General features: G+C 49.7%; 2 protein-coding genes across 4 annotated transcripts; one reads left to right on the forward strand and one right to left on the reverse strand.

Annotated features, from left to right (window-relative positions):
- Positions 1-3,920: 3,920 nt before the first annotated feature.
- On the reverse strand, positions 3,921-8,477 carry LOC103179065 (uncharacterized protein CXorf65 homolog). 3 transcript variants are annotated; one of them, XM_007894148.2, is made up of 6 exons: positions 8,445-8,477; positions 7,169-7,255; positions 6,466-6,588; positions 6,062-6,130; positions 5,377-5,477; positions 3,921-4,244 (listed from the first exon to the last, which is right to left on the reverse strand). In XM_007894148.2, exons 2-6 carry the CDS (start codon positions 7,206-7,208, stop codon positions 4,116-4,118), a joined length of 462 nt encoding a protein of 153 aa, XP_007892339.1. In that variant the 5' UTR covers positions 7,209-7,255; positions 8,445-8,477; the 3' UTR covers positions 3,921-4,115. The 3 variants fall into 3 exon arrangements, with proteins under 3 accessions (XP_007892339.1, XP_007892347.1, XP_042196738.1); XM_007894156.2 differs by lacking the exon at positions 8,445-8,477 and adding an exon at positions 7,336-7,363; XM_042340804.1 differs by lacking the exon at positions 8,445-8,477 and having other exon boundaries at positions 7,169-7,333.
- On the forward strand, positions 7,948-16,695 carry LOC103179046 (cytokine receptor common subunit gamma). The gene is made up of 9 exons (XM_042340803.1): positions 7,948-7,987; positions 9,111-9,271; positions 11,471-11,558; positions 12,614-12,795; positions 13,428-13,567; positions 13,872-14,031; positions 14,670-14,766; positions 15,640-15,733; positions 16,620-16,695. Exons 2-9 carry the CDS (start codon positions 9,169-9,171, stop codon positions 16,638-16,640), a joined length of 885 nt encoding a protein of 294 aa, XP_042196737.1. The 5' UTR covers positions 7,948-7,987; positions 9,111-9,168; the 3' UTR covers positions 16,641-16,695.
- The last annotated feature ends 2,033 nt before the right edge of the window (positions 16,696-18,728 follow it).

Below are 18,728 nucleotides of genomic sequence, written 5' to 3' on the forward strand. Positions count from 1 at the left end.
ACCATTTTCATTTCAAATGGTTGCTATTAAAGCACAGCAAAGGCTATGCTCCTACAGTGGACATGCTGATTATCACTGGTGACCTTGCGATATTCAGACCATGACCTTGGGATATGCTGACTATGGCCGGTGATATCACCACTGAAGTTATCTGTATTTGGGTGTTGTTTTGTATCTCTGAAGAATCAGGTTGTAGGGCCACGTCTCTCAGTATCACCGTCCAAGTCTCTTCTCTGTATTACTGTGGGGCTATGTACCTTTGATGCAGAAACACCACTCATCCTTGTGGTGTGAATTCACTGCAGCTGATGCTTATCTGTTGTGGAAGTTACATTGATAACACTTTGACATTAGGAAGAAGTTGCTTATTGAGGCACAATTTGACGTTGGTGAGTTTTTGATTGTGTAAGTTTTTGTCGCTTTATGATTTTAGATTCTGGGTCACTTGTTCCAACCGTGGAAAGGACCTGAGGCTCCAAGTTCAACCTAGTCTTAGCCTGTGAGGCCATTTTGGCATTTTGTCGTAGGCTAAGACGAGGTGGAATTTCGGTCCTAGGAAGGGGCAAGGAGGCGGGAATCAGGGATTAGGATCGAATATCATTCTTGCGTTGAATGGGAGATGCTATATCTTGGCCTGGAGCCCGTGGGAAGCTCTGAACAGCTTTTACAGAGGCTTGAGTCTAGACGACAGGAAGTGAAGACTGGTGGGTGAGCCCTATCTTGCTGGTTACAGCGGATGTGTAGCAGGTAGGGAAAAGGGCATTAGTCTCACTGATCTTTTCTGTTCCCAAACCCCGTTTTATTATAGATCCGCCACAATCCACGCCATTCCTCATTGAAAGTTTCTAACCTTCCCATGTAGAAAAGTACCACAGAAATCAACAGCACCGTGAGAGGCCACTCGACCCACTGGACTACCCCCCATCCCTCCTGACCCCAACCCCCCCAGCTTGGGTCCAAATCCCTGATCATCCAGCGCCTTGGGACGTCCTCCCGACATGAAAGGCTTGACGTGTAAATGTCATTTGTTGTTGTTGTTGAAAGATCTGTCAAACGCTCAGAATAACTTTTTTTTAATCAACTTGCAATCAAATACCTTATTGGTGGACGTCAGCTCTTCACTGGCCTTGTTGAAACAGTGACCCAATATTTTCACTGAACAGCCAAACCCACATCCTTTCTGTTCTAATACGCACAAGATCGCAAGAGCGGTTCAGACGAAGAAGGCCCTTCGGGCCATTTGATTCGTATTGCATCCAGAATATGTACCTTATTTACCGTCTTCCCATTGCAGCACAAGCTGTTTCTGAAATGAGTCCAGTGGCCTGGCCTTTACCGCCTTTTCTGGTTAAGTCTATTCTGATTGTTGAGCGCTCTGGGCTGCTGCCCTGGGTGAGGGACGCTATATAAATACAAGTTGTGCTCGTTCTTGTTGCTCTGGAATTAGGTAAGTGGGATGTATCCCTCCAGTGTTCATTCGGTTTCCAGGGACACGTAAATTTCCAGGCTTAACTGGCGAGCATCAGTGGAGCTCACAGACGGGCTCGGATTCTCTTAAGCGCAGTGTCAGACACCGGCTAACAGAAGACTATACTCCCCTCTCCAACTTGTAGTCAGTAAACAATCTCGCTCTCTCTTTCAAATCAAGGTCTTCGCTTTGTTTAAACAAAATATAACACTTCACTGTATGTGTGCTGACTGATAAAAATCTTCCTTTTATCCGGGGTGGAGATAGCTTTTATGACACCAGGTTGACTGGAACAATTGCTATCGTGGAGAGCCAAACGCCTCTTGTTTAAATTACAATTAAGAGCAGTTTGTACGTTGCCTTCACTGAACAGGTGGTTTGTTGATCAAACCTCTAAAGAGCTCACCTCAAAGTTCACTCAACCCGGTCTTTACATACAATTTCTCACACAGAGAGCGAGGCGTGTTTGGGCCTGTGGAAGGGGAAGGTCAGTCAAGTTTACGGGTCGAAGCAAAATCCATAGTCACTTTTGAAAGGGGAATCGAACAAATATTTGGGAAAAGTAAAATAAAGGCGCAAGTGAAAGGAACTCTCTTAGAGAGATGGCTGAGGCGTGGTGGGCAGGGAAGCCTTCTTCCGCGCTGTAAAGTTTTATGGTTCTGCCCCTCTGTAAAATTCTGTATCCTGGTTTTTTTTTTGGAGCTGAGCTCGTCAGCTATTTTGTGCGCAGCAAAGTCCCGGCGGCAACGGACATGAGGTGAAAGAACACTTCATCTGTGGGATTATAACGTAATAATAATAATCCTTACATTTGATGCACCGCCTGATCACGTCTTTGAGACGTCTCAAAGCGCTTCACAGGATACACTGCCAAGCGAATCGACTGCATATTTCGTGGGCGGAACGCGGCAGCCAATTGCGCGCAGCAGCGTCCCCCACAAACAGCCGTGGGTTGAGTGACCACATTTTTTTTCAAGGGATTATTACCCCTGGAAAGCGATCCACCAATTGACTACCTACTTACTGTGGGGTAAACAGAGGTCTGCGGAGTGAGGAAGCCGACCTAAGATTTCGTCCTACCCTGGGAATCAAACCGTGGTCCTCTCGCTTGCGAGGCGAGCGCGCTCAACCCCAATGCTACGGGACTCTGCGTGACTCTCAACGTCACGTAGTGGTGTGCGCGACGGAGGGGTGTACGGACGGCTCATGGGGGGGATGGGGTGGGGGGCAACACAGATGGACAGAGTGGAACATGGAAGTGGAGAGTGCACGAGATGAGTGTGCACAGGTGCATTTGCTGCAACGACGTGTTACATCAAAATGGTCGACGTGTCTCATTCTTGCAATGAGTTACTTTGAAGTGTAGTGACCTTTGTTATACCCCTCTCTCTCTCTCTCCCTCTCCCTCTCTGTCGCGGCTTCCAAACATCTTCCCACCTGACTGCCTTTGCGTCCCGCGGTAAAACCCTCCCAAACTCTTAGCGTGAGCCGAGAGCTGTGAGGGAGGGTCCGCGCGGGTTGAGCGGCGCTGCGTAAGCCGTGAAAAACAAGTCAGCGTTCAGTGTTTCTGGGGCCAAATGTATGTGCGATTGTCTTCTGTCTGCCGCCCCCTCGTGGCAACGCGTCACAAAACACCACCGAGTAATCCGTCCCGAGGTGCCGTGCAGCGAGCGGGACACGGTGGCCATGGGGTCCACAGACGGAAAACCCTGCGGGGGATTCTGCCGTGAGCACCACGGGGCCTCCGGACCATGGAGCGCTTGGGGAGCCGATGACCCTCCGGCTCGTTAGATCTCCTCGATCCTTGCAGAATTCCAAGCCTTCCCTCCTCCCGCCACAGTTGCTTCTTACTGTGTCAGCGGAAACCTGATGCGTCCGCGAGGGTGAAGGGAATAGCGGAGGGTACAGGCGAGGGGAGTAGGAGGGGTGGAGGCTCGGGTGTGGAGTATAAACACCGGCACAGACCAGTTGGGACCAAACTTCCTGTAACGCTCTGTGGAATTCTACGTAACTGAGTCCCAGTGTCCTGGCCTTACCCCCATCCCTGCAAACTCACTCCAGTTGTTGGTTCCCTCTCTGTGGCAATGTGTGCAAAAACTCTGACACTCAGGTGATGTGTTAGCAGGTGAGACTCCAGTAGTTACCCCAACGCACACTCTAGGCTCCCCCCACCCCCAGCCTTGGCTCTCGCCAACCTGCGCCAAACACAGTCTGCAATTAGGTGTACAGGAAATGTCCCTCCAGGGAGAGAGAGAGAGAGAGAGAGCGCATTCCATTCCAACAATCTATCTCTGGGATTTCCATGTGTGTGTGGGATGTGAGGAATTCTCAGTTGGTTTCGAGACTCTTAAGCAACGGTGATGGGTTTCCACGTATGTCAGACGCCCGGCTGACCAAAAAAAAACAGGTAACGAAAGCCACCAACAATTATTTTATCATTTAAATTATTATCACGTTAATGTTTCAATGCAAGGTTTATATTTCTTTATGTAGGGGCAATGAGCAATCTGCCTCCGTTGTCAAACATTTTTTATTCCCCTTCTCCCCTCACCCCTTGACTTCGCCCCTCCACCCCGCTGCCTCATTGGTGAGGTAACGCAATGCTTTGGTGAAATTTCCTGAGTGCTTTCTGAACGCAGAGAGGTTCCTATTTGTTGCTCCGTTTCCCCACGTCCATTTTGGACTTGATGATTATTGCCTTGCGGAGTGCAGGATCCTCCTCTGGTTGTGGAGATGCTTGCTGTGTCTTTGAGGAGTTTCTTATCATCTTCGTTTGCTAATTCAAATCGTTCGGGTGAAATATATATAAAACAAGAGGATCAGAGACGTGGGAGCTCTATTCTCTCAACGTCACCGAGTTTCATTCGGTTAATTCCCTCACGTACAAATTCCTCCACGCCCTTAGCGTTGTGTTTACACGTCGCCTTTCATACCGGAAAAAGATCTCAATGTCCTTTCCAAAATTCAATTGATTATTATATAATAAAAATCATATTAATCCTTACATTTAATATTGCGCCTTATCACGTTGTTACGAAATGAGGCGGATGTTCTTATATGGATAGATTGGGGGTATTGGGAGCAATGGAGAGCAGCAGAGAAACGGGATTGGAAGATGGTCTGTGGCGTAATACTGATGGAACAGACTCAGTGGCTGAATGGCCTCTCTTCCTGTTCTTGTGTTCCTCATTGATTGTCTGAGGTATATCCTGAGATCACCACTGGGGGGCGATGTCGCACCATTTAGAAACCCTACGACTCCTCATTGGGAGGGACGGCCTCAAAGGCCACACCATTGACAGTGAAGGTCTGGAGGACGTCCTCCAGCGTCACCTGCACCTGTACTGCATGGTGGTGGGTGGGTTTGGGGGGGGGGGGATTGGCAATGAGTCGCTCTCCTGCGTGAAGGGCATTATGTAAGTTGTTGTCGCTGAAGACCGAAAGTGCGATCTGAAATGCCATGTGCTGAGCCAGCAAAGGTCCCAACCCCGGCGAACCCCAGCCCAACCTGTCCGCTCCCTCCACTCAGCGGACTCTGGCCGGTCCCGTGTCCCCCGCCCCTTCCCATCAACCATCAGCGGGCGGGACTTCAGTCTTTCTGCCCACCCTTTGGAACTCCATCCTTTGCCTCTCCCCCTCCCTCGCCTCCTTCGAGGCCCGTCTCGAGACTCTCCCCTTCGACTGCGCCTTTGGTCACCCTCCTACCCCCACCCCTCCTGATCTCAACCACCAGCTCGGGTCGAAATCCTTGACGTCTTCCCGATGTGAAAGGCGCCGTGTAATGTAAATGCCATTTGTTGTTGGTGCTCTGGTACCCAGCCCAGCGCAGTATTGGGGGTGGCGGAGGTGGGGGAGGGGTGTATAATCTGCCTGTACGCCCACTCCCCCGAGTCAGGTAAAGCTCGTACTGTAGAGGAGATGGTGGCCTCCAGCAGCTGTTTCCGTTCCTCCCCCAGGACCTCCTCTTGACGGATGTGCTCGAGTTCCTCGCACTGTTGCTGCAGGTTCTCTGCCAGGAAATCAGAGGGAACGCGGGATTAACGGGGCCAGTGACTGTATCGGGGAAGGGGCGGGTGGTGGGGAGAGAGGGAGAGAGGTGGGGGTGTCATATTCAGGCTGGTGGGATCCCACTCTGGAAGCTAATTACCTGGCATTGGGGTCTTAGGCTCCCTGTTATGGACCCTGTTTAGACCCTCAGTTAACATTTAAGGCTCCTGAAACCAGCGGGTGTGGGGAGGTGGTGGGGGCTCAGAGAGAGGAGAGCGTCTCATCGAATCCATCCATTCAGGTCGTGCAATTCCAGAACCGTAACAACTCTCTGGGTAAAAAGATTTCTCCTCGTCAGGTCTCCCCTGCGGTTCTTTCTCCGGACGCAGATGGGGTCGGAGTAGATTTTCCTTGTGTTTTCTATTAAGGAATCCCGTTAAGAAATACCGCTGTGACCGCTGTGACCTAGTCAGACGAAGTCGGACCCTACGTGTGTGCGTGCGTGCGTGTGTGTGCGTGTGGGTGTGTGCGTGCGTGTGAGTGCGTGAGTGTGTGTGCAAGTGTGTGAGTGTGGGTGAGCTGTGCCCTCAGTGGGAGATACAATACCCAGCATGTTGTCTGCTGCATCATCAATAAGGGGTATGAAGGCTTTGTAGGCCATCTCTGGTGGGATCCCTGGAGAGAGGGAGAGGGAGAGAGAATCAATATTCACTTTTATAATGATTGTGCGTCAGCCCGGCTCAGTCAGGCGTCCTCTGCGCTTCTGAGTCAGAAGGTCGTTGTTTCAAGCCTCACATGGGGCAGGACGTGGAAGCACATAGTCTAAGCTGCCCCCTCCAGCGCAGTGATGGGGGCGCTCTGCAATATCAGAGATGCCGGCCTTCAGATGAGACGTTAACCTGAGGTCCCTGTCTGTGCCTTGTTCTGGAAGTTAAATATCCCACGAGCGCCATTGGTATCATGGGGCGAGAGCCCCAGAGACCAGAGAGCTTCTTTACTTGTTTACTTACGTTGGATCCTGCAGGCGTAACAATTTTCTCTTAGTTCAAAAATATTGCCGATGTTTTCATACTGATCTTTGAGGAGGAAAAGCAGTTTGAGGTTTCCCCACTCGTTGCACAGGTCGACTGTGTCTGAGGAGAGACGGAGAGAGAGAGAGAGAGAGAGAGAGAGAGAGAATAGCTGGTAGTCAATCTTCAAATCGTTGGTTTGTTTGTGGAGTCAGATTTAGTTGTCAGCCTGACTCAGATAACAGCACTTTTGCCACCGAGTCAGAAGGTTGTGAGTTCAAGCCCCACATTGTGAGTTTATCATGTCTTCAGGACGTCTCAAAGCGCTTCACAGGAGTGTAAAGTGCAGTGACTGTGTATTTTTGTGGGTGAAACGTGGCAGCCAAGTGGCGCAGCAATGTCTGTCCCACAAGCAGCCATGGAATGAGCGACTAATTTTATTTGGGGGGATGGTTGGCCAGGACACCGGGACAGAGAGAGAGAGAGAGAGAGAGAGAGAAACTCGCTTCTCTTTTCCAACAGCCCCGCGGGATCTTTAACATCCACCTGAACCGGCGCAGACAGGGAGTGAGGTTTAATGCGCTCAGCTGTGAATTTCAGGTATTTCACAGACAATTATTCCCGACGGAAAAGTCCTCTGCGCTCCCTCTCCGTACCCCTCCCCCCCCCATCCCCCACCCCACAGGCCAACCTCACCCGTTACCTGGAGGTTTGATTCCCAACTGGTCCTTCAGGTAATTCATGAATACGAGCAGACCACAGTTGGGGTTAGCAAGAAAATACTTGTGCTCTGTAATTACAAGAGAATCCACACTGACTTCACAGTCACAGGAACGGTGAATTCGTAATAATAACAATAATATTCCTTACATTTGAATACAGCGCCTGATAACGTCATTGAGGTGTCTCAAAGCTCTTCACAGAATATACTATCAAGTGGATTGACTGTTTATTTTGTGGGCAAAACCCGACAGCCAATTGCACCCAGTGGTTAGTTAATTAATGAATGAAGTAAGAAGCTTCAGCTCACAAATTACTTTGCTACTTTGACTGCACTTTTGGTCATCTTTCATCTCAGGAGGACGTCTCGAAGCACTTCACACAGTTGAAAAGAGACGAACGAACGAACGAACGAACAAACAAACAAACAAACAAAGGAGGAAATACAAATGTGCCGAATTGTGGTTAACAAATGAAGGAAAGGCGTCCAGGAGATAAGTGAGGCATTTATGTTGGGAAGAGAGTGAGAGGGACACACACACACACACACACAGAGGTAAAGAGGGGGAGAGAGACACACACACACACTATTTTCATATCCACAATGGCGCTGGTCGCAGGCAGTGGGCAGGTCGGTGAGTTCTCTCGCGTAGATTTTGTTTTAAACCCACGTAACGTTTGGAAGCGCTTGTTCTGAGGCCGTGACCTTCGATGACCGTTCAGCCGGTGGAGAGGTTTGGTCGGGTTTGGCTGTTGGCGTTTTGGCTGCAGTGACTGATGTCCCCGGACCCCGCGAGGTGAGGTGAGCTCACCTCCGTACCAGACATAGATGAACATGTTGTGGCGGCAGGTTTTGCCTCTGTGCCGGACTTTTCTCTCCTTGGCGGCTCTCAGGGGCTCAGGCCTCCTGTTTCGAGCCGCCATCACGACGTTTGTGACCTCAACGGCTTCGTGAGGTCATCGGTGTCGCAGACAACAATCACCTTCGGGGGCGGTTAAGCTCAGAGTAAACGCGCACCCGGGCGTTCTACACACGCCCGCGCGCCCGCGCACGCACGGACACGCCACTCGCATACCCACCACACACGAGCGCGCGCCAAGCACACGCGCACCGGCTGCCCTGTTACACCCACAAACAAAACACACGCAGTCACTCCACTTTACAGTGTATCCTGTGAAGTGCTTTGAGACGTCTCCAAGACGTGATGAGGCGCCGGGTCGAGCGCGAGGAGTATTATCGTTATTATATTGTTATTTACAGTCGTCCTCCCTGGTTCCTTGCGCCAGCGGGCGAGGGGGGAGGGGGGGGGGGGGGGGGGGCGCGGAGCGAGGGGGGGTTTTCCCCCTTCGGGAAGAATTCAGGGAAAACATGGAGCTGGAGCCGACGGTTCTGGGATCAGATGACAAAACATTCCAGCAATAGGGTGGGACCCGGCGGCCGAACGGGAAGCAAAGTCCAGTGATTTTTTTTGCACTCTCTTTCTTTCTCTCTCCTTCGAACACACGGAAGGAAAACCCAATCCTCTCTCTCTCTCTCTCTTCTCCCTCCCTCTCTCTCTCTCTCTCTCTCGCGCGCGCGCGGCGCACGCTCTCTCGCTCTCTGTGGAAAGCGTAACGGAACCTCGATCGGGAACGCAGGAGAATAGGGAACTTGAGAACTAGAGAGAGAGGGAGTGAGAGAGAGAGAGAGAGAGAGCGATGTGTAACAGCGAGATGGGAGGAGCTCCTCTCTCAAACACCACCAGCCGGTAAAGCAGAGAGAGAGTCCAACGATATTTTTGTTCTCTTTCTCTCTCTCTCTCTCTCCCTTTCGAACACCGCAAGAGGAAAACCACAATCCTCTCTCTCTCTCTCTCGCTCGCTCTCTCTCTCTCTCTTTTTCCCTCTTCTCCATGGACGCTGCTTGACCTGCTGTGTGTTTCCAGCGCCGTCTGTGTTTGCAGCAGAGCAGAGAGAGGCCGGGTTTGGTTCAGGGGGTCGGGAATGGTTGGCGAGCGCTCAGCGGGAGGACAGAGCTTCCTGCAGCTGTGTGTCCTCATCTGGTTGTTGACCGCACAATCCGCAGAGATCAACACACGGCCCGACTGTGAGTAACCGCTTCGCGCTTCCCTTTCTGACGGGGGATTTTTTCTCGTCGTTGGGGGAAAAAAATTTGGTTCTTCTTTTTTTTTTGCTGCTTTTCTTCTCTCTCTCCCTCTCTTTCTCGCTCTGTTTCTCTCTCTCACTCTCTTTCTCATTAGCTCTCTGTTTCTCACAGTCTCACTCTCTTTCTCTCTCTGTCTCTCTCTCACTCGCACTGTCTCAACAACAACAAAATTACATTTATAGAGCGCCTTTCACGTCGGGAGGACGTCTCACTCTCTCTCTCTCACTCTCGCTCTCTCGCTCTCGCTCACTCTCACTCTCGCTCACTCTCGCTCGCTCACTCTCGCTCACTCTCTCTCGCTCTCTCTCGCTGTCACTCTCGCTCTCTCTCACTCTCTCTCGCTCTCTCTCTCGCTCTCTCACTCTCTCTCGCTCTCTCTCTCTCACTCTCACTCTCTCTCGCTCGCTCTCTCTCTCTCGCCCGGTCTGAGAATTCTCAGAAACTTGACTTCCGACGGGGAATGGAAGGCAAAGTGCTGGAAATTTCTAGAAGCTTTCCGTCACTGTTGTTTTCCTTTCTTTGGCCCAAGGGAAGCTCCGAGGCTCTGGGTGTAACCAGTGAAACCTGTTGGTTCAGGACAGAGGGGCGGGAGGAGTGTGTGGGCTTTCTGTATAGAATAACATATACTCCTGGAGGCGAACCCAGGGGTTCAGCTGCTGCAAATGCAAATACAGTACTATTATTATTATCAATTGTAGATCCTCACACTCCATGCCCTGGCACCTCCCTACCTCTCCCACCTGCTTAGCCCCCAACCCACCACCTGCCGCCTCTGCTCAGCCAACTCCAGGCTCCTGTCCATCCCTCGTCCCCTCCCCTCCACTCCACCATCGGTGGCCTCCAGCCACTTACGCCCCGAAACTTGGGAACTCTCTCCCTCAATCCCCTTCCACCTTGCCCGTTCCTTCCCCCATTTTCAGATCATACCTATGGTCACCTCCTCCCTCCCTCCCTCCCTCCGGCCCCCCCCCCCCCCCCACCCCCCCACCCCCGGCTCGGTGTCAGGCTCCGTCTGCCACTGTTAAGCCCTCCAAGACGCTGCCCGGGGTGAAAGGCGCTGTATAAAAGCAAGTTGTTGTTGTGTTATTACAGGTTAAATCATTCTGTAAAGGTAGTTTCAGTGATGGTCAACCAGACCAATAGCACTGCCATGTTACAGAGGGACGGATGTCATTTTCTCAGTATGTTTGAACTTCCTGCAGTAACTATTTTTGGCAGCATGTTGATGTTTTGTTCACCAGTTATCTTGTTGAGCCTTTTCCGAATAGTCTTATTCACAGTCCCAGCAGCACCGATTAGTATAGTAACTGTCTTTTATACACGGCCTTCATATTTTAAGGTTATTGTTATTATTTTTATTATTATAACGTCCGCATTCAATTTGCAGGTCAACATATTTCCTAGTTTTCTCTCGTTCCTTATTTCTTACATCGTAATCAATAATACTACACGTACAATCTAGTTGTTTTTTTGATGATAGTATCTGCTTGTTACAGATTACTGTCCTGTCTGCGTGTACCTGTGACTCCCAAATCCCTGATGACTTTCCTAACTCAGTGCCGTGTTTGGATATACGTCGCATTCGCGACAGTTCTAGATTCTAAACCGCTTCAATCCACGACTGTTTGGCTGCCCCATTTTGGCCACAAAACATACATTCAGTTCACTTCATAGTATATCCTGTGAAGGGCTTTTGAGACGTTTCGAAGACGTGATAATAATAACAAGAATAATCCTCGCATTTGATCAAGCGCTTGTCACATCTTCGAGACGTCTCAAAGCTCTTCACAGAATAGACGGTGAATTGAATTGACTGTACATTTGTGGGTGAAACGCGGCAGCCAATTGTGCACAGCAGCGTCCCCACAAACAGCCGTGGATTGAAGTGACCAANTTTTTTTTATCAGTGGTTTTTTTTCTTGAGGGATTATTATCAGGGTTGTGGAGTGAGGAAACTTGCCCGAGGTTTCGCCCTGACTGTGAATCGACCTCAAGTGTCTCACTTGCGAGGCGAGTGCTCTAACCGCTGAGCTACAGGATCCCTCAAGGTGCAGTGTCAAATGCAAGATTATTATTATAATGTTGATGATGGTGATGTGAGCTCCTGATGGCTAAGCTCTGTGTTTGCGATCCCTACAGCTGTGGAGTGTATTTACTACAATGGTGAGGTTTTGGAGTGCACGTGGAGTCTGGCTGATGGCAATGTGAACTACACCATGTACTACTGGTGAGTGTGGCTTTGACACTGAGTCGGAATCTCCCCGAGAGCAGAACTTCTCAAATCAGGTTTTCCTGCTTCCTGTAGGTTTGTCCCATGTGTGTCGGCTTGGCCCAGTGGTAGCCGCTCGTCTCTGAGTCACAAGCTTGTGGCTTCGAATCCCACGTCAGGACTTGACCTCGCACAGTCTAAGCTGACCCTCCAATGCAGCGCTGGGGTGTGCTGCGTTGTCGGAGGATGAGACATTCAATCGAGGTCCCGTCTGCCTGTTCGGGAAGATGTTAAAGATCCCGCGGGGCTATTCGAAAAGAGAAGGGAGTTTTTCTCTCTCTCTCTCTCTCCCGGTGTCCTGGCCAACAATCCCCCAAATAAAAGTGGTCACTCACTCCATGGCTGTTTGTAGGATATTGTAGGACAGTGTGCTGAGTGCTGGGGTGGGGGAGAGAGAAAAGAGAATGTTCTAGAGCTTTGCCTGGGTGTAAAAGCCCTGATGTGAGACCCTGTCCCAAGTATGCAGGGAACTAATGGTCGAGTCTGTGAGAGAGATTTCGACATTGTCCAAGTCTTCAGCTGTAATCTACTCCAGGGAGTTAGAGAGTTTTTATTTATATATATATATATATATGTTTGTCTCAAGGTGTTTTAAAAAAAGGGAATGAGAATTGAATAGTCCCCCTGATCCTACTCCTCTCTAGCTCTGCGACTTCAACACCATAATCAACCTTTCTGCTTCCTCCATTCAGCAGACATTGGTTTGCTCCATGTCCCCCATCCTGCCCACCCCACCATTGATTTATCTGCCCCCACCTCTGGAACTCCATCCCCGAATCTCTCCGCCTCGCCTCCTCCCTTGCCTTTTTCAAGGCCTGTCTCAAGACCTATCTCTTTAACCGTGTCACACTCCCACCCCTGCTCTCCCTGCCTTCCAACCCTCTTGATTCTCACCCCTCTGCAAACCCTTAACTGTCCAGCACCTTGAGACATCATCCGACGTGAAAGGTGCTGTAGAAATGGAACCTGTTGTTGTTGTTGGAATAGTAACTGTTGCACACCTTCTCTCCCAGGTACACATCAGAACCAGCTGAGGAATGTGGCTCCTACATCCAGCAGGACGGCTACAACATTGGCTGCAAGTTCACAAAGGACAAGATCCGGGAGTTTGTGAATTTTCACGTGCACCGGATTGGGATCAATGGCTCGGAGAGCGTGTTCCCCCCCAACCAAACCTTCCAGCTGCAGGACCAAGGTACGGGGGACAAGAAAGGCCTTTAACAGCACCTTTTGACCATCGCTCGCAGCGCTTTGCAGGAGATTAACGTCAGGTGCAGTGACTGGGTTTGTTGGTAGGCGGCAATTTCGCATCCGTGAGATCACGCGAGGCGAATGCTGCGTTGACCTGGGGGATTGTTGGCCACACAAGTGGGGAGGACCTGCCTTTGCTTTTGTGGTGGTGCTGTGGGAACTTTGATGTGCAGTTAAAGAGGAGATAGATGGGACCTGAGTTTAATGTCCTCATCTGTAGGATCGTACGCCCGACTACACAGCCCTCCCCCTCCCACCCCCCTCGCCAGCTCTGCACTGGCCACAATCTTCCAGATTAAAAGGTTATTCACCTCATGGTGCTCTGTGGGCATTGGGTGGATTGGCTTATTCTGCGTGTGGTGCCAAGCACTTTGAGACATTCTGACTGGTTACAAAAGGTGTAACAAACGTGCGAATGCCACGTTATGTATATAAATGGTATTGCGGCAACTTTCTCCTGGACGATGTGAGGCTTGTAGGAAACTGCCTGGAGTTTCGTTGCTTTCTCTGAATCTCGAGCTCGCGGAGACTTGGGTTAAATTCAGTTTATGGAACGTTCAGGTTATGTTTTTTCAGTGAAACCCAATCCTCCGGCCAACCTGACCGTCAACGCCATGGCCAACAGCAGCATCTCCCTGACCTGGGAGGCGCCCATGATCCCACGCTGTCTACAGTACGAGATCAAATACAGGAGCAACAAGGACAAAGACTGGCAGGTACCGCGAGCCAATTTACTCTTGCTTTCCTGCACGTATGAGTGTTAGAGTGATCCCAGCCAATACTCCACCATTAACAACAAGTGGAAGCTCGTCTCGCACGTGAGAGGACCCGGGTTTGATTCCCGGGGCAGGGCAAATGTTTCCTTACTCCACACGCCCCTGTTTTCCCAGCAGTAAGTAGGAACCCGGCTGTTAGTCAATTGGTGGATCACTTTCTGGGGGTAATAATTCCTCCCCCCAAAAATGTGACTCAATTCACGATGGAGCCAGGCTGACCCACATTCTTGTTTCTTATCCACAGACAGAATATTGCAACGAACAAACAAAATTCACGTTGCCGAGCGTGAACCCAGACGACCTCTACGTGTTTTGCGTGAGAAGCAAAATCAACGATTTTTGTGGCCTGAGTCACCTGTGGAGTAAATGGAGCTCGCACATTTACTGGGGAGAAATCATCACAGGTAAATTCCCCCCTCATCCCCCTGTTCACCAGTATCTGACTCCCCACGGAGTCACTTTGACACTGGGATCTAATGCGTTCACTTACTAGTTCCTTAATCAGAAATCCGTTACAATTCCTGACTCCGGGACCAGATCGTGTCACGGAGCAGTGCAGTTACACGCCTCCAGTTAATGTGGAAGAGATTGCCCCCTGTGTTCCCACAACCCGGACTCCTTGTTGAGCAACATCTTTAATAAATAGTCCTGTAGGTTAGTGGTTAGAGTTCTCACCTCACAAACAAGAGAGACCTGGGTTTAATTCCCGGGCAGAGCAAAGCATTGGGCAAGTTTCCTTACTCCACACGCCTCTGTTTACCAGCAGTAAGTAAGAACCCAGTTGTTAGACGATTGGCGGATTGCTTTCTGGGGATAATAATCCCTTCAAAAGAACAAATAAATAATAACGTGGTCACTCAATCCACAACTGTTTGTGGGACGCTGCTGTGTGCAATTGGCTGCTGCCTTTTGCCCACAAAATATACAGTCACTAAACGTTACAGTATATTCTGTGAAACGCTTTGAGACGTCTCAACAACAAGATAATGTGCTATATCAAATGCAAGGATTATTATATTATAATATTATTATTGTCTTACAGAGCCCGAGGAGAAGAATTTCTATTTCTGGATCCTGATCTCGATCCTGGCTGTTGTGGTGTTATTGCTGATTATTCTGTGCCGGTTACAGAATAAAAGGTAAACTTGGTCTTGCTTTAGGCTCAGAAAGAGGCTGATTGAGGAACTTTGCATCGATTAGGTCAGAGACAGACATGACACCCCCCCCCCCACCCAGTGTTTCAGCCACTAAGCCCTGAAACTCTGGAACACTCTTCCTCTATCCCTCCGTCTTGCCCCTTCCTTCCCCCATCTTCAGATTGCGCCTGGAAACCTTCCTCCTCGACCGTGCCTTCGGTCACCTCCCTCTCTCCCCCGGCTCGGCATTAATAATAATAATAATCCTTGCATTTGATATAGAGCTTTTCACATCTTCTCAACGTCTCAAAGCGCTTCACAGAATAGACTGTAAAGTGAAGTGACTGTATGTTTGTGGGCGAACGCGGCAGCCAATTGCGCACAGCAATGTCCCACAAACAGTCGTGGATTGAAATGACCAATTTATTATTGTTTTTCTTGAGGGATTATTATCAGGCTGTGTGTGGAGTAAGGAAACTTGCCCAAGGTTTCACCCCCTGCCGGGAATCGAACCCAGGTCTCTCACTTGCAAAGTGAGTGCTCTAACCACTGAGCTACAGCTCTCTGTTTGTGCTCCTTACCTAAAATTAAAAAGATGTGGTCACTCAATCCACAACTGTTTGTGGGGACGCTGCTGTGCGCAATTGGCTGCCGTGCTCCGCCCACAAAATATACAGTTAATTCACTTTAAGATATACTCCGTGAAGCGCTTTAAGAGGTCCCAAAGATGTGATAAGGCGCTATGTCAAATGCGAGGATTATTATTATTATTTAATATAAATCCTGGCCCTTGGACTCGGGTGGAAAGGGCCTTCGTTTGTCTTGTCGTAAGGTTGAAAAATTGTTGCACCATTTCCAATCGAACGTGTCTCTCAGGTTACAGTCAATCTTTCGGACGTCGGGACCTGCTCCTGAACAAACAATTGTGCCCCTGATCGAGAAAATCAATCAAACCAACGGGACCATCAAGGTACATACAATAAGAAACTGTTATTATCTAATAATACAGGGCAATCATTCATTATACAATAACACAGGACAATACTAAGCCTTTGATCCAGGACATGTGGAGTCAGGATGGGTCACAATAAAAAGGGGTTCACACCCTTAACTGGTGTCAAGTTTAGTGATTGCGATCTGTAGCCAACAAATGCAGCAGCACCTTGCAGTCACACAGGAGCTTTCATGTGGCGGTCTGGCTCAGTTGCAGCACTCTCTGAGGCAACAGTTGTGGGTTTGAGCCCCACGTCAGGACTTCAAGCTCACAGTCTCGGCTGACGCGACAGTGCAGTGCTCGGGGAAGCACTGAATTGTCAGGGTCACCCGTCCGTCAGGTGAGCTCCTGTCTGTGCTGCGGACGGTGAAAGTGGATGGTAAAGATTTTGCAGCGCTATTCAAAAAGAGAAGTGAGTTTCTCTCTCACTGCCGGTTTCCTGGCTGACAATTCCCCCAAATAAAACTAGTCACTCACTTCGTGGCTGTTTGCGGGATATTGCTGTGTGCAAAATTGGTTGTAAAATTTGCCTACAAAGTACAATCACGACCACGTGAGCTTCGAGACGTCCTCCTGAGGTGATAACAAATGGTTATATTTAGTCTTATGTTTGTGTGAAAGAAACTTTTATTAGAATGAGATAAAATGAAGAGAACCTTGTAGGGGGAGTGGGGTGGGGGGTGGGGGGGGGGGTGAAGGCAGGCAATTCATTTGAATTGGAAAGAAAGAGTGGGAGGAGGGAACGTCACCCAGGATAACTGGGAGAAGAACAGCAGTCAAACAGGAGGAGCCTCCGACACAAGAGGGAAGAGGAAAGGAAAATTCTGATGTCTTTTTTCTCTCGGTGTGTTTTCTCTGCCAGGAAACTCAAGAGGTCCAGTAAGTGGATTGATCCGTGTTCTCCCCCACCACCCACCCACCCACCCACCCACGCCAACCCCCCCCCCACCACCCAGCTACACTCCTCGTCTGTTCCTTCGGGACAAGGTGGACGAGCCGCTCGCTGGGTTTTAAAACCACCTTGAGGCCTCTTAAAGGGACAGTGCAACGAATGTCCGCAACCTGCTTTCTGTGCGCTGTGCTGATGTCCCTCACAGTGAGAGATTACGTCTTCGCTTCAGGGAAATGCGCCGAATGAATGAATGAATAAATAAATAAATAAATAAATATACAAATAAATATATTTCCAAATGGTTTCCTGGCATTTCCTCAAATGTTTTCAGTCAGTCAAACCCACTGCCTGCAGCGAGGGGAGGGGGGAATGTCTAATGGGGAGAGTTTATGATGGCAGGGGGTGTGGACTTCTGCACAAAATGGCTCCTTGTAGCCTGTGACGTTCCAAAACATCACACCAGGTACGGGAAGTCCCAGAGCATTCAACCACTCATGGGAATCCAGATGTTCCAGAGTCAGGTCACAAAGGGTTGGTTAGTGGCAGATCCTAATGGGTCAGTTTGGTGCTTGGTGATGTTTAGGGTTGACGGTTGGTTGATGGTGTCTCCTGTTTGAAATAAATTCAGACGTGAAGCCAACCACAGGAATTGGGGGGGGTGGGGGGGGGGGGGGGGTTGGGGTGGGGGGGAGATTGGCTGTTCACCCAAACCGTGATGAGAATCTAGCAAATCCGCAGAAAATATTGTGCAGTCTTTTATGAGGTTTCCTGTTCTCTGAACAAAGTAGGACACGACCTAAAAACGAGAGAGTGCGGCTTTGTTTTTGACCTGAAGGTCCTCTGGTTCTGAACTCAGGTCAGTTGTTTGCACGCTCGCCTCGGAGTCAGGAGGTTGCGGGTGCAAGACACACAGCGCTGGGGGTGGGTGGGGGCTGCTGGGGGGGACATTCCATTGTCAGAAGCGCTGCCCCTTGGATGAGATGTTAAACCGAGCTCCCCGTCAGGACCTCTCCTCAGGTCCCGCTCGAAAGGATAAGGGAGTTTCTCTCTCCTGGCTGTCCTGGCTGACAAACCCCGGGATACAATCGGTCGCTCACTTCACGTCTGTTTGTGGGGACGTTGCTGTCCATAACTTGGCTGCCGCCCTGGCCTGCAAAACACACAGTCACTGGGCTTTACAGTAAATCCTGTGAAGCACTTGGTGACATCTTCCTGATGTGTGAAGGTGCTGCATCAAGTGTGTGTGTGTGTGTGGTGTCTGTGTGTGTGTGCTCCAGGGGATGATTGGCGGCTGTCTGTAGGACAGTGAGGTGTAGAGTTTCCTCTATAAGATGTGAGATGTTTATCTGCTCGGAGCTCAGTGTTCTCTTTCGTGTGTGACAGGATATGGCTCGTGTGGTCGGCCTCGTTGGGAACAACTGCTGCCGTCTTTGCAGCTGGAATAACGGCCCCCGTTCAGTTCTCGCTCTCACATTGTGGGCGCTCTGGAAATTCACCTCAATACCAAAAGCTCTTAACCACTTTGATGTAAGGGAGTTGTGTAGTGCTTAGAGCACTCGCATTGCCAGTTTTGATTCCCAGGCAGAGCAAAGCCTTAGGCAAGTTTCGTTTCTCCACACGCCTCGGATGACTAACCTAGTCAGTAAGTAGGAACCTGGTCATTAGTGGATTGGCAGATCACTTTCCGAAGTTAATAAGCCCTTCAAAAAACAAATAATAATAATAATTTGGTCACTCGATCCACGATTGTTGTGGGACACCGCTGTGCGCGATTGGCTGTCACGTTTCATCCACAAAATACCGTCACTACACTTTACAGCACATTCTGTGAAGCGCTTTGAGACGTCTCAAAATGACGTAATAAGGCGTTATATCAAATGAAAGGATTATTAGTGGTAGTAATAATGCCCACAGCACAAGAGACAGTGGATTTATGTTATTTATTTAACTCAGAAAGGAAGAGAACAACGTTATCAAAGCCCCCCCCCCCCCCCCCCGCACACACATTCACACAGCAAGAAGCTTCTATAATTCATCACCCTGGTATACAGTGAAACTAATTATTTCCTACATAGCAAT

The sequence above is a fragment of the Callorhinchus milii genome, unplaced genomic scaffold, assembly GCF_018977255.1.
Source record: "Callorhinchus milii isolate IMCB2004 unplaced genomic scaffold, IMCB_Cmil_1.0 Scaffold15, whole genome shotgun sequence".
NCBI classification, from domain to species: Eukaryota; Metazoa; Chordata; class Chondrichthyes; order Chimaeriformes; family Callorhinchidae; genus Callorhinchus; species Callorhinchus milii.

Excerpts from the sequence above, each read along its gene's own strand:
- LOC103179065 (XM_007894148.2), bottom strand. The coding sequence starts at position 7,208 with ATGAATTACCTGAAGGACCAGTTGGGAATCAAACCTCCAG. Across the intron at positions 6,131-6,465 it reads TTACGCCTGCAGGATCCAAC|GGATCCCACCAGAGATGGCC; the intron begins GTAAGTAAACAA and ends CCCTCTCTCCAG. Across the intron at positions 4,245-5,376 it reads AGGCCACCATCTCCTCTACA|CAAACGAAGATGATAAGAAA; the intron begins GTACGAGCTTTA and ends GATTTGAATTAG.
- LOC103179046 (XM_042340803.1), top strand. The coding sequence starts at position 9,169 with ATGGTTGGCGAGCGCTCAGCGGGAGGACAGAGCTTCCTGCAGCTGTGT. Across the intron at positions 12,796-13,427 it reads CTTCCAGCTGCAGGACCAAG|TGAAACCCAATCCTCCGGCC; the intron begins GTACGGGGGACA and ends ATGTTTTTTCAG. Across the intron at positions 14,032-14,669 it reads CTGGGGAGAAATCATCACAG|AGCCCGAGGAGAAGAATTTC; the intron begins GTAAATTCCCCC and ends ATTGTCTTACAG.